The sequence below is a fragment of the Polyodon spathula genome, chromosome 2, assembly GCF_017654505.1.
Source record: "Polyodon spathula isolate WHYD16114869_AA chromosome 2, ASM1765450v1, whole genome shotgun sequence".
Lineage (NCBI taxonomy): Eukaryota > Metazoa > Chordata > Actinopteri > Acipenseriformes > Polyodontidae > Polyodon > Polyodon spathula.
In genome coordinates this window covers 102230999-102243744 of record NC_054535.1, presented here as the reverse complement: position 1 = coordinate 102243744, position 12746 = coordinate 102230999, and the positions used below count along the sequence as shown (strand labels likewise).

Sequence of the window (12746 nt, the reverse complement as noted above, 5' to 3'; positions counted from 1 at the left end):
TGCCTAAAATATTTGGGGTGTGTTACATGTATGGGAGACAAATTTATTAACAGTGTTTAGAGATGTTAATAGCATCAAAGAATCACTAAACCCAATCTTATTGGGTTTTATTTAACACAATGTCAAATTTACTAGATAATGTAAAACAGGGTAAACCGATTTTCTATGAAAGATTATTTTATAAGAGTAAAGATGTCGACAAAAACTTACCATTTATGATTTAAAAAATTGTATTTTGAAACAGTGAAAAGCCAAGCAGTTCTACTCACATTCGAATAAAAATTGAGAGAATCCAGAAAGAACATTTCACAATATCATGACCCTTTAGAATAGCTAAACCACTCATTTTTTATCATTTTATTTTTAAATAAAAAAAAACAGAAGATATTTCAGATATATTCACTACACATGTTTTTATACGTCACTGTGAACCAGACTGAAGTCAACTATATCACATGATTTCTCAAAGAAACAGGATGCAATCAGACATTGCAAACACAGACCTACAAGCAAGGTGACAGCCAGCTAGATTTAGCAACAGAACCCTGAACCATTTAGAATTATTTTCTTTTTTATCATAAAAAGGTAAAGGAAGGGTAAACAAAGATTTTAATGGCATGTGTAGCTATGGCTATGTCTCCTTTAGTATAAATACATTACAGATGTTATAAATTGAATGTCAAACAATGAAAGTACAGCTTACGTATGTTAATTGAAAACTAATTGAAGAAGGGCAATTCATGTCAAATGTCCGGATTACAATACAAATTGTGGGTGTCTAATTGCAAAAAAAGTTTAATAGTTATTGAGATTTGTGAGAAATCTCGAAAGGCAGGTGTCTGTAGGTCAATTAGTTCATGAGATATAACCTTGTGAAAATGTGGTTCCACCTACAAAATGCAGACTTAAAGAAGCACCTGTGCAGAATTAAACCAAAACCCATGGTGAAAACTGCAAGCCATTTATCATCAACCTAAGACACTTTCCACACTACAGACCTGTATTTTCAAATCATTCTTATTGGTTTGCAGTTCTGTTGCTCAAATATTGTATTGAGAGTTTGTATAACTTGTATCTATAGTTTTAATTACATACATACACTTACTCTATATCCCCAGAGGATTTTAAACACAACACATATGAGCCATACGTGAAAGACTTACCACAAGGCATTCAACTTCAGCTTCTCCTCTGTGTCACCAAGTACTTGTTGCAGTTCCAAATTCCCAGGCACACCACCGAGTAAGCAGTCTAAAAACGAATGGTCCTGCAGATACTCTCCCTGCCAGTCCATCTCTGGTAGCTGCAAACAAGCACATTCTGCAGATATAACAAAGTCAAAGCATTACTATAACAGCACAACAATGGGGGGGATCATGTTGTGTCATGTTGTGGGCATTTATGTCCCACTTTACCTTGCTTGATTTGTTCAACCTATATCCCACTGGGATGAGGCACAGGGGGGTTTTGTTGGAACATTTTTTCAGTACCAGGAATCCACTGGGATTGCATCAAATCCGAGATAAACACAGATTGGTGGTTGATCAATCAATCAATCAATCAAGCTTTATTTTATCCAGCGCCTTTCATAGTGGATAGTGGACCACCATCACAAAGCGCTTTACAAGATGCAGTAAGAAAATCCATAATAATTTAAATACAGAGAAATGCATAATACATGATATACAGTAAAAAAAAAAAAGGCATGATTTCCATTACGAGAGTAGATGTAATCCTGTCGTCCCCCCAGTTATATGCTCCAAAATTTTCCATCTGTGGCTTTTCACGACTAGAAGGTTGTTCTGCATTTATTTATTTTTAAAAACACACACAAACTACATTCATATAAAAACTACTCTCCAACATACACTGTTATTATACTTGGTAGGGTGGTGTACAAAAACTGCCAGTCCGTGTAAAGGCTGCAAGACTGTAATGAGTTCAGAAAAGGCCTTTCCTCTTCACTCTTGTTTTAAATAAACAATCAAATACCAGTGCTGTATTCTTTAGTACTTGATACTTAACATTTCCTAACATCAAATTCCACACTTAGGATGTATGGTATCAGCATAGTCATCACGAGTCAAGTGGAATATAATGGAGAATGTCAGTGTCAATTTCACTTTCTCACACTCTCTTCCCTTCATCTCGCCTGATTTTAATAATCCCTGTCAAACCACAAACAGTCTGCATTACCGTCCTGACACAGGAGCCTTCAAGTCAGAGACAGACTCTCAACATTCATTTAGCCTTGACAAAAGAAAGCTATCCAGCTGGACAAATATTATTTCCTCACTTGACAATCCTTATAGTTAAGCTTGTACTTTATTATATAGTTTTCTTTTTTTTTCCTAACAGGATGCTGATGAGAAGTTGCGCTGTGCAGTTTCATTTATGGGATTAGAAAGCCAACAATTTCATTATACTGAAAAGGGGAAAAAAAAGCAATATGTTGCACAAAAGGATGCACATCGTCACTCATCACTGATAAATGTGAGAGCAATGATGAAGTGTCAAGTTTATATTGTCAACGAAAAACTCTAATTAGGAGGAGTGGGACTAGGGTTTTGTATTATTTATTTTGAAAAAGTGAAGACTTTAGTGTTTTTGAAAGCTGCCAGATCAACAAGACAGAAGACTGATTTATGCACATAGCTAGTGTAGATAGCCTGTGTGCACTGGAAGTTTCCAAGCAGCCCTTACAGTGTATATATACCTATGCCCTGAAGGGACCTCACTCTAAGGGGTGACAGTGTTGCTTGCTACCCTGCCAGTCTGGTCCTGTACTTCTCTGTACAGCATTCACAAAAATGCCCTTTAATGCTACTGTCTGAGGTGCTTGATCATTTATTGATCGTGTGTTCTCTTGAATTTTATTTAATTGATCCAGCATTCTATCTATTGTTCATGCCTTTATAGTGCAGAGCAAAACTAATTAACTGACCTAAAAAAAATTAGCATGGTGCCACCCTCAATTACGTGTCCTACCTTCTGGTACATTACTGTATTTACCCACCCACTCTCTCAGGTCCTCCAACTTAGTATTGTTGGTTGTTCCACCTTTTAGGTTGATGTCAGTGGGTGACCGGGCATTTAAACCATTAAGCATCCAAGCTATGAAATGCACTTACAAGGAACAACAGGGATTCTAGTGTTCAGGAAAAGTCTTTAAACTTAATTGTTTATGAAGGCTTTATCTGGTTTTATTAGTTATTTTGGGGGTTTTAGTTGTAGATATTGTATCTATTGCAGCTACAGTATATATAATTAAATGATTATGATGACGATAAGACTGGTCCCGTTCTTAGCAGTTGTCTTGTCTTATTTGCTTCACTTAAATTTTCTTCCCACTCCAGTAGTTATATAGTGAGAGTGCCATTTCTATTCTATTACAAAACCAAAATGCTGAAAAGCACATATGCAGCAGTATTTTTTAGAATATTTGCCAAGCACTGTAAATGCCAATAACGAAAGTGACATAAATAAGCAGAAAGAAGTCAAAACAACAACCTTTATTTTATATAGCGCCTTTCAAGAGGAAGCGTCACAAAGCGCTGCACATCAAACTGCTTTCATACCAAATAAAATATCAAACTATAGTTTTAGTTTCTATTTAAATAGAAACTAAAACTATAATACAAATAGGATACATGCCCAATTAGTTTGTCCAGTCCACAATACATGACTGTATTCTTTCATAGCCTACTTGAGATCTTCAGCAGTGGATTTGTCAAAGACATATCGGCAGTGCTCCAAGCCTTCTACAAACTCGTTGGCAACTTCCACTAAGTTCAAGTTGTCTGTTACGGTTTTGTGGATGTGAAGAATCATAAGATGATTCAGGGGGGCATGGCTCATGGTTGTAAAGAGATAATGTTTACTTATTTTCAAAGCACTGTACCGTCTTCAGATCTACATGGTGCTTTCCTCTTTCGAGGGAGCTGTGGTTCACCCACATCCAGGTTACTGGCCATTTCTCAAAACTTCTGAAACTCAGCCTTGCTTGTCAGAGATTTTAAAATTACTACAGTCATTCTTGCTAAATTCTGTCCTTCTGACGCACATATTTCTGGAGAGTGCAAAGCTGTGCTGAGGTTATCACAGTGACGAAATAAAACCTCACCAAGGGCAGCACCCTTGGTGAAGGCAACACCCAACATTCTATTTTTATTTTCTGGGTTTGGACCTCGGTCTTCATGGACAATCCATGTGTTCTGAAGTATGTCATAGTTATCCAAAACACTTTTGAGAGACTTCCCTTTCACAGTCCACCTTGTTGGACACAGAACACAAAGTCCCGGGACATTAGGTGCAAGATTTTTTAAATTGTTCAAAGCAAGTTCCTCTGTTGGGAATTTTATTTTATTTTTTTTTTTTTTTTTTTAAGTTTTTTTTTTTAAGTTTTTTTTAATCAATTTTGTTATTTCATGAGTTACCTCAAGACCAGTTTTGAAATCTTTGCACATGTTAACAACATCACAGCATGCTAAGTTTAAAGAATGTCCATAACAGTGGACAAACAATACCTTTGGCTCTGCATCAGGTATCTGCAGTGCCACACCTGACTTTTTCCAGCCTTAGCAACAGCACCATCATAACAGTGCCCCGACTTTTGTGATGTATTAGAACGCATCAGAACGTCTCAGATTACACGCACCGGTGTTTTTGCATCATTTCCTCCAAATCCATATAATCCCAAAAATTATTCTGAGCTTCTTAATGGTCATCTACCCCCATCTAACACAAACTACAACCTGTTCCTTGTTGGCAGAATCCCTGATTTCATCAATGATTATTAAATTCAGCTGAGTGTACTTTCACTAATTTCACAAGGACTCTTAAGCCTAAAACGTGCAGCCTCTCATTTGGAATTTCTGCCGATGTGTATTTGTCTGTTTATTTTTCATTCCAGATAATAAGCCTAGGGTCATCGTTAGCTCTTAATTTGATTGTCTGTATAAAAGTTTGAATCCGATTCATCCCCATCTCCGCCTAAAGCTAAACTCTGCCAAGCTAAGTATTTTTAAAAAGCAATGATGCCGATCACTCTTCCGTTGTTAATGGACTGATGACAGACACTCACCAGCATCACGGAATGACTTGGGAGCAGTCACAACCTTGAAAACAGAACTTCTGTGACAGTTCGTGTTTTCTAAAGTTAATACAAGCATCTTTCCAGTTGCTAAATCCTTTAGATACCAAAGCAGTAATTAGTTTGTTTCGATATGCCTTTACACATATAAAGCAAAATGCACACAGTCACTGCTTTCACCGTAATGAAGCCACTTCCATTTATCAAACCAGAAAGTACTGAATGGCCTATTTACTACCTGCGTTTTTCCAAATTGCCATTTTGGAAAATTGAAACCAGTGCAGGGGCACCATGGCCCCTGCCCTTTATCGACAGGGGGAGGGGGGGGTAATATATAGTTTGGCCCCCTTACTTTTACTCTGGTTAATTTAAATTAGAACTCACTTTCTATGGCTATAGGAAAGGAAAACAGAAAGGAATATAACAATGTCTTAGCTGGATGTGGCATGATTGAATCGGCATTACCGATCTGCATGACAGAAAGTGGATACACACCAGAGTTTATTTAATCAAGTAAAATATTTTTACTTGATTAAATAGAGAAGTAAAATAATCCTGTTTGTGTTTTTGTATTACTTGAAAAAGACGATCACATATGAAAGGGAAAGTAAAATACATGTGCACGTTGTAGCATTCATTGGAAGGCGCAGGAAGACGAGCGCAGTATTTACTTGTATGCGTTTCTCCTTACTGTTTTAGTGTTAGAAATATGAATCTTTCAATACAAACTTTGAGTTCAAATATTTTAAGTGTGCAACACATCATTTGCTGGAGTAAAAAGAAAGACTCATTAAGTCAATCTGGCTGTTAATCGACTTTTTTTAAGTCAGCACAAATGCCATTTTTAAGGCAAGTTGTTTGGGTAGGAATATACGTCAGTAAATATATTCTTGCAGATATTATTACAGTTTAAATGAAGAGCATTCCCAGTATGGACAATTTTAAATATTCTGAATATCCTGTCATGCTTGACCAGCAGCAGAACAGCAATAAAAAAAGATGCACTGTTCTTGCTGAGTGCTTTTAAACGTTTGTCGTTTTTAAATGATCCACCAAGATTACCACCTCTGTATTTGACGTTCAGTAGCCTAGCAACGCTGAAGGTCTAGCGCTATTGACTAAGAACAGAATAGGAAGTGAAGGCAACTTCAGCGCTCGTAAGCATGAACAATTAGCAGTGGTGAGGTAATGGGGGAGTCCAAACTGGGGAAAAAAAAACAATAATTGGGGACACAAATTAAATAATAATAATATATGGTTTTGAAATGGACAAAAAAAGTGGTACGGCCATCGCTGTATCAACCGTACCAGTTCCTATGTCCCTGATTTAGAAGATCGCTTTTTGCCATCCTTTATGCCATAGTAACAGTGTGATAAATGCAGAACTTAGGCTGGTGATCTTGTGCTTACAGTGTCATGAAAAGCATACTGCAGTAGTAAGAAAGTAATGTCATATTATTAGTTGTATTATGAGGTTTGCAGTCATTATGGGTGGTTCTGAGTTTTGCTGCTGCAAGTATTATTGATTTTTTTTTTCTGCTAACCTGGCTTTGAGCTTGCCTGAAGAAGATGAATCCATTCAGCAACCCAGAGAACAAATGTGTCACACCCCCTCTTCGTACGCGCTGTATCAGACATCAGCATTCTACTGAATTTCATATTAAAAACTTAAACTCCAAAAAAATCTGGATTAATTAGATTGAGCTTTACTATCACATTGTTAGTTGACAATTGTGGGAAATTAAATGATCCACATTAATCTGCCATTCCGCTCCAGTCAGTGACCGTCAATAGCACTTTAATATATAGTATGCACAGGGTAAGTGTAAGACTGTTATGTCAATAGGAACATTAACACTGCTCCTTTCTGATGGTTAACAAAATTAGGATTGATCCAGACAAGCAATAGATCATTTATAACAAGACAAGTTCTCATAGAAAATAACATTGTCTTCAAACATCCCAACCATTCCCAATCGCATTGTGACACTATGGTCAGTTGGGGTGTCAAATTTAAATGTGTTCACGCTAGGGATGCATTTTTCTGTTGTTGCAGCAAACTTTTAATCATGTTAACGCTTTATGCAAATATATTCTGTTTATATATAACCACCGTTTGTATGCTTGGGACTTTCCGATTCTTTTTGTACAGTTTATCATTTGCGTTTCTTTAAAATAGTTTAAAAATAAACTACATGGCTGGTTCACCAACTTTGGTCCATGCTGGAATGACCCATATAACAAATGACACCATTGTATCCAAAGCATGTGAGCAGGTCTGCTATCTGAATAAAGTTCTGCTACAGTAGTACTTACCGGTGCTGCCACAATTTTCTAGTTGTTGTCCTAAAGGGTTTTTTCAATCAAATCTGGAAAGATAAAGGTGGTGTAGACAGAGGGAGTTGTGTGAATATAAACCTTTTGCTTAAAAACACTCCACAGATGCTAAACTTAAAAAAAAAACATATCAGAACTACCCGCTACTGTTCAAATTGAAGCTCTTGAAGAGTAGTTTTATTTTATTATTTTTAACACATCAGTTAACCTAATTTCCCCACCATGTCCAACCCTATTTGACCTTTTGTGCTAGCTGCAGTAGAGAGTGTGAAACAAGGCTTGTGTCGTTTTTTTATTTTACCTCACGGTTTTTTTTTTTTTTTTTTTTTTTTTTAGGAATGATACTATTTACAAAAGCTTCTGTTTGTGCTACCGCTAAAAGATACATTAACTAAACCAGTGCACTTCGGTATTGGAAATACATACATTTTATTAAAAAAAAAAAAAAAAAAAAACTACAGAAGACTTTCAGAAGGTAGTTCACACATAAGCTAGTTCAATATAATTTCATTACACCTCATTATCATTATCTTTTCAGAAACATGAATCGATTCCCTTGGACAAAGGCCCTTCGTCATCTAGTGAATCAAATCGACATGTTACTAGTAACTTATGTTAAGCATGAGTTTAACGTGCAGAACAGCATATTTTAGTTGATCACTTCTGATGTACTGTAAGACACACATACACTGCATACCTGCATGTCGCTGTAAGGTTGAATCCAGAATGTTAAACCTATATATTAATATTATGTTAAACAGCCTAAAGTGGTTTTAAAGTTCTGAGCAAATGTATGGTCTTCACCATAAAGAAATACCTTCCCTCAGTATGTTTGATGATAAGCGTATCTTCTTTCGTTGACATATGACTAACCAAACTTATCAGTCCAAAATTCACTTTAAACATACTACATTTTAAAAACGCGCCTATACTTCATATTATATAATTGCCTGATGTTTACAAACATATTATTAGTCTCAGTGTTTATTAGTAAAGATGTATAGTTTCGTGGTACCAGCTAACGTGTTCAGTCCAGAATTGTATTGCACCGTCTTTACTATATAAAAAAAAACAAAAAAAACAAAAAAACACAACAAAGAAAACCCTGTATGTTTACAAAACAGCTAACCAAAATAAAAGCGTCTCTGACAACCAGCCGGAAACAACCGTGAGATACTTCCGACAGCGAGGGTTGCACCATGCTGATAAAAAACAGGTAGAATAAATTCATATAAATGAATGTATAAATTAATAGAACAAACGGAATGTTTGTAATCAAAATGGTTATTTTAGCAATATTTAATAATAGGACATATCATAAATGTAAAATGTACAAAAATAAAAACACGTAAATGTATAAGTTTATTTACACCTCTTTAGAAGTGGTACTGTCTGCAATAACCTCTCTCTCTCTCCCTCCTTCCCTCCTCCCTCCCCCCCCCCCCCCCCCCCCCACCCTTCTGTCTGACTTTTCTCACATTGAAGGGTGTCACCCCCACGACACCATAAATCAATCGAAGTTTTAACACAGGGGGGTGCTGTGGTATTTACCTAGCTTCAGAAATTATTCATATGGATTATCTATAAGTCAGACTATTTTCCTACGAGTTACCAAATACACTGTTAATGGTGGTTGCAGATGTCCTTTTTACAGACGTCTAAGGAAAAGGTGTGGTTCTATTACCAAGGACACCACCCCCCCCTACGAGCTGTAAGACACACATGAACATGTGTAGCTTGTAACCCGCGACTACAAAACAGTATATATAGCGTACATATATTTATATATATATATATATATATATATTTCTTTTGACAGCTTGTTTTCAAGATAGGAGTAAAGCGGTATGTGACAGTATTCTACCACTGTATCACTAAATGTATTCGTTTTTTTTCTTTTGTGTATTAAGTTTGTAGGTTTATGTAACTTAACTACGGTGATTGACAGACTTCTAATTGCGGTGAAACGTGATAATACACAAACTCACGTAGAAGAGTTATTTATTTTACTTGACACGTTTGACTTGGCGTGTTTTTTGAGTGTTAAACCTATAAGCCATTGTAATTAAAAAAAAATAAAAAATCTAGACCAGGGTCAACAAAGTGCCATGTTGTTCTGTTGTTGAAGAAAGCGTGTTTTAATTTAAATTTGCACTGTAACAGTTTTAACACAATCACGACTGTTACCTGAACATACGCAGTATTTATTGCCGTTATCTTTTCCTTTTTTTCCGTGAAACACATAATGGTAAATTCGTTTTGTATTTATTTGCACAGATTTCACTAACTTGCTGAAACCCAGGTAGTTCCCAGAGGTGCATTGTAAACCTGCAAGGTAAGTACTGTAGATTAAAATGTCATTATTATTATTATTATTATTATTATTATTATTATTATTTTAATTTTCGCATCCGTTTTTCTCATGTCATTCGAAGTGATTCTGTTGTTACAATGTTCACTCTGAGTAACCGTCTCAGCTTGTAGAATCATAGTAAAACAAATGGAGACAGCAAACTTGAAAGATCAAAGCATTACTTTTTTTGTAACAGGAAGTACTGTTACAAAAAGAAAGTATCAGAAGTATTCGCTCCCTGTGTGCTGCAGTTTTTATTCCATCCTGGTTGAAACGTCGTTGTAGTTCAGCATTTACCAGATACACGAAAAATTCCCGTTTCCATAGCATTTCGTTTGTTTCGGACCCACGTCTTCTTTAACTGAGGAGTCATCCCTTAGTTTAGTTATCTGTTCTGTTAACAAATGTACACATTACAGTGCTCCAAGTGCACTTGCATTAACACTCTGAAGGCCTTTAGCTAAGGCTTCACAGGGTCTAAGTACAGCTTCACCGCACAGTAAACTGAAGTATGCCTTGGAATTCTTAGCTAGTTTTAAAAGCCCAGCAATCTTTGCTCACGTTTCACTTCTGACACTGCTGTCATGCTGAAGAGTTTGCAGAGTCCCCAGTAGTACAGTTAGCGGAACAAACCCGAGAGATTGCCACTTGCAGGAACACATCGCGCTGTCATAATTTGTCGGGTGCTGTCGTACTAAATGATCCCGCAAGTTGGTGGTATTGCCACAGAAGCTCAGTAAAACTACAAAACCGGCGCATTTTACCTTTACATTTTGTTCTTTTGTTTAAAAATAAAAAATAAAAACAAGCAACAACAAAAACTTCCAAACATCTGACGGCATTATTCTGAAATTAAATTAAATCGACAATTTAAATAGCAAAATCAGATCCTTAAATGCGGCCTACCTCTAGTCTCTAAGTTGTTTTATTTTATTTTATTTTTTGTCACGCTAAAGGCTGGTTCACACTGGGCATGTGTTTCAGACAGACGCTGAGTGTAGTTCACATTGAGCGAGCTTCTCCCTGCGTTAGTTCATTCTGATTGGTTTCTAAAAGACAGCACACTGGGGAGTCGAGCACTCGGCCGCATTTAACCGCCGATCCAAAACAAATAATAATTGTGTGATTGATAGCAAATGCCACCATTCAGTTTCATGGTAAATTCACTGACGTTAGCTCAGACTTTGTTGTGCTCACCCGCTCAATTTAACCATCCCGCTTTCAGTAAACACAATACGCAGGCTGCTGAGAGTCACGTCAGACACGGTTTAAATTCCAGAGATGTTAGTTTTCATTCCGATTATTTATCTGTTTATTTATGGTACCGTACATGCTTATTAGTTATTTAGACATTTTCCGCTACATCTGTGCAAGTATAATTTATTTCAAATAATAAACGGCAAATTGTATTTTACTTGAAAAATTCTGAAGGAAAGAAATGCGTGTGATTGGTTGAACTCGGGTGACGTCACCAACTTGACGCTGAGAAGTTGAAATATACCAACTCGTGGCAGCATCTACGGTTTGAATGCAGGGTGCTGCGTTCGTATGAACCGTGTGAGCAGCGTGAACCAGCCTTTACTCTGAAAACGAGCGTGGTGCCTAGTGGACGGGGAGGTATTATTATTATTATTTAAAGGAACAAAGGAAAGACAAGGAATAAGAGTGCAGATACAAATTTTGCCGGTCCTATTATTAACTGATAGATGCGTTGTTGTTTTTTTCCAACCATTGATGGTTCTTCCAACGAAACAATGCATTGCCCCAGCCCTAACTGGTACATATCACGACGGGAATATTGTGACACCTGTCGTATCGTTACACTCCCAACCCGTGGTTGTGATGCTGCCAGTATGCTTTGTGCAAGTCCTGACATCATTATACCTTCTATACTCGAGTGAGATGTTCAGTTATGCCATAAACAACTGTGCACATCAGGCTTTAAGGGATGGATAGCGTTTTAGGGAATACAGATATTTTTTCTGTTCTAATTCCAATGTTTAAGAGCAGAGCCCAACATTTTATCTTTGCTCTATGAAACTTTCGCTATACATTCCCTGTTTGTGTTCTGCATATAATATGTTGGCAGAACTCGCAAGCCATTTAAATAACGTGTTACGTTGTTTTTGTTTTGATTTTTAGGATGGCTGATACAAGGACAACTCCTATTATCCAAATCTCTGGAATCAAAAGATTGAGCATTAAGAAGAAAATTCTAGAGTGTATCCAGGCACTGGGGGGTACATATCTTGGTGGTTCGGTGGGTTTGTTCTTCTTTATAATGTCATGATCATGGAACTTAATATTCTGTACCTTTCCCATGTAATGTCCTGTTACTGCATGTATGATTCTTTATTGTTCTTGCTTAGATCATTATATGCCTGTTCACTATCCGTGAAGACATATTAGGAAAATTGAGCACTAAGTATTTCAAACACACTTTAAATGATCCATATACCTGTATAATAAAGACTGCTTGAACAAAACATTTAGACTTAACACAGCTTATTAAATTAAAAGTGATTTCACCAGAAAGCAGACCTTGACAGACCGGTGTATTTGCATTCTCTAGAAGTAATTGTAACTGTGTGGTTTTCTATACAAATCTGCTTGCTGTTGAGTCAAATAGGCGTATTGTTGGTACTAGAGTGGGCGCTGCCTTATCGGGACCCTGATAATCGGGGTTGCTGATTAATTGGGATACAACTATGGGGGATGGTTCTTCCCAATGCTGTTAATGTTATTTAATTGGTACGACAGTTTGTTTAATTGCGGTATTTTCAAATGATGAACAGAGATTGCTTTTCAGCGCAAGACAGGCCACGTAGTTCTGTAACATGTAAGTTGTGTTTATTTGTTTTGATTTTAGTGGTTTTGTTCTTTGAATATAATGTAACAAAAAAAGGTTGTTCATAATAAGCCCATAAGTGTTACTTATGTTGCATAAAAGACAAAAAAAAAATC

At 36.6% G+C, this 12746-nt stretch overlaps 2 protein-coding genes across 7 annotated transcripts in view; one reads left to right on the top strand and one right to left on the bottom strand.

Moving 5' to 3' along the window:
* kiaa0825 (KIAA0825 ortholog) overlaps nucleotides 1-8542 on the bottom strand; it is a 113111-nt gene extending 104569 nt beyond the window's left edge. For 2 of the 6 annotated variants that reach the window (XM_041237741.1, XM_041237732.1), the window contains exons 1-3: nucleotides 8127-8542; nucleotides 7409-7461; nucleotides 1164-1303 (exon numbers count right to left, since the gene is read on the bottom strand). In XM_041237741.1, coding sequence (XP_041093675.1) covers nucleotides 1164-1294 — 131 coding nt within the window. In that variant the 5' untranslated portion in view covers nucleotides 1295-1303; nucleotides 7409-7461; nucleotides 8127-8542. Of the gene's footprint in view, nucleotides 1-1163; nucleotides 1321-7408; nucleotides 7462-8126 lie in introns of all 6 variants that reach the window. The other 4 variants (XM_041237718.1, XM_041237710.1, XM_041237730.1 and 1 more) reach the window with 4 other exon arrangements.
* Nucleotides 8543-9202: 660 nt separating this feature from the next.
* Nucleotides 9203-12746, top strand: part of slf1 (SMC5-SMC6 complex localization factor 1) — a 64091-nt gene continuing 60547 nt past the window's right edge. Inside the window, exons 1-3 of the mRNA XM_041237698.1 lie at nucleotides 9203-9274; nucleotides 9707-9764; nucleotides 11925-12042. Coding sequence (XP_041093632.1) covers nucleotides 11926-12042 — 117 coding nt within the window. The 5' untranslated portion in view covers nucleotides 9203-9274; nucleotides 9707-9764; nucleotide 11925. The remainder of the gene's footprint in view (nucleotides 9275-9706; nucleotides 9765-11924; nucleotides 12043-12746) is intronic.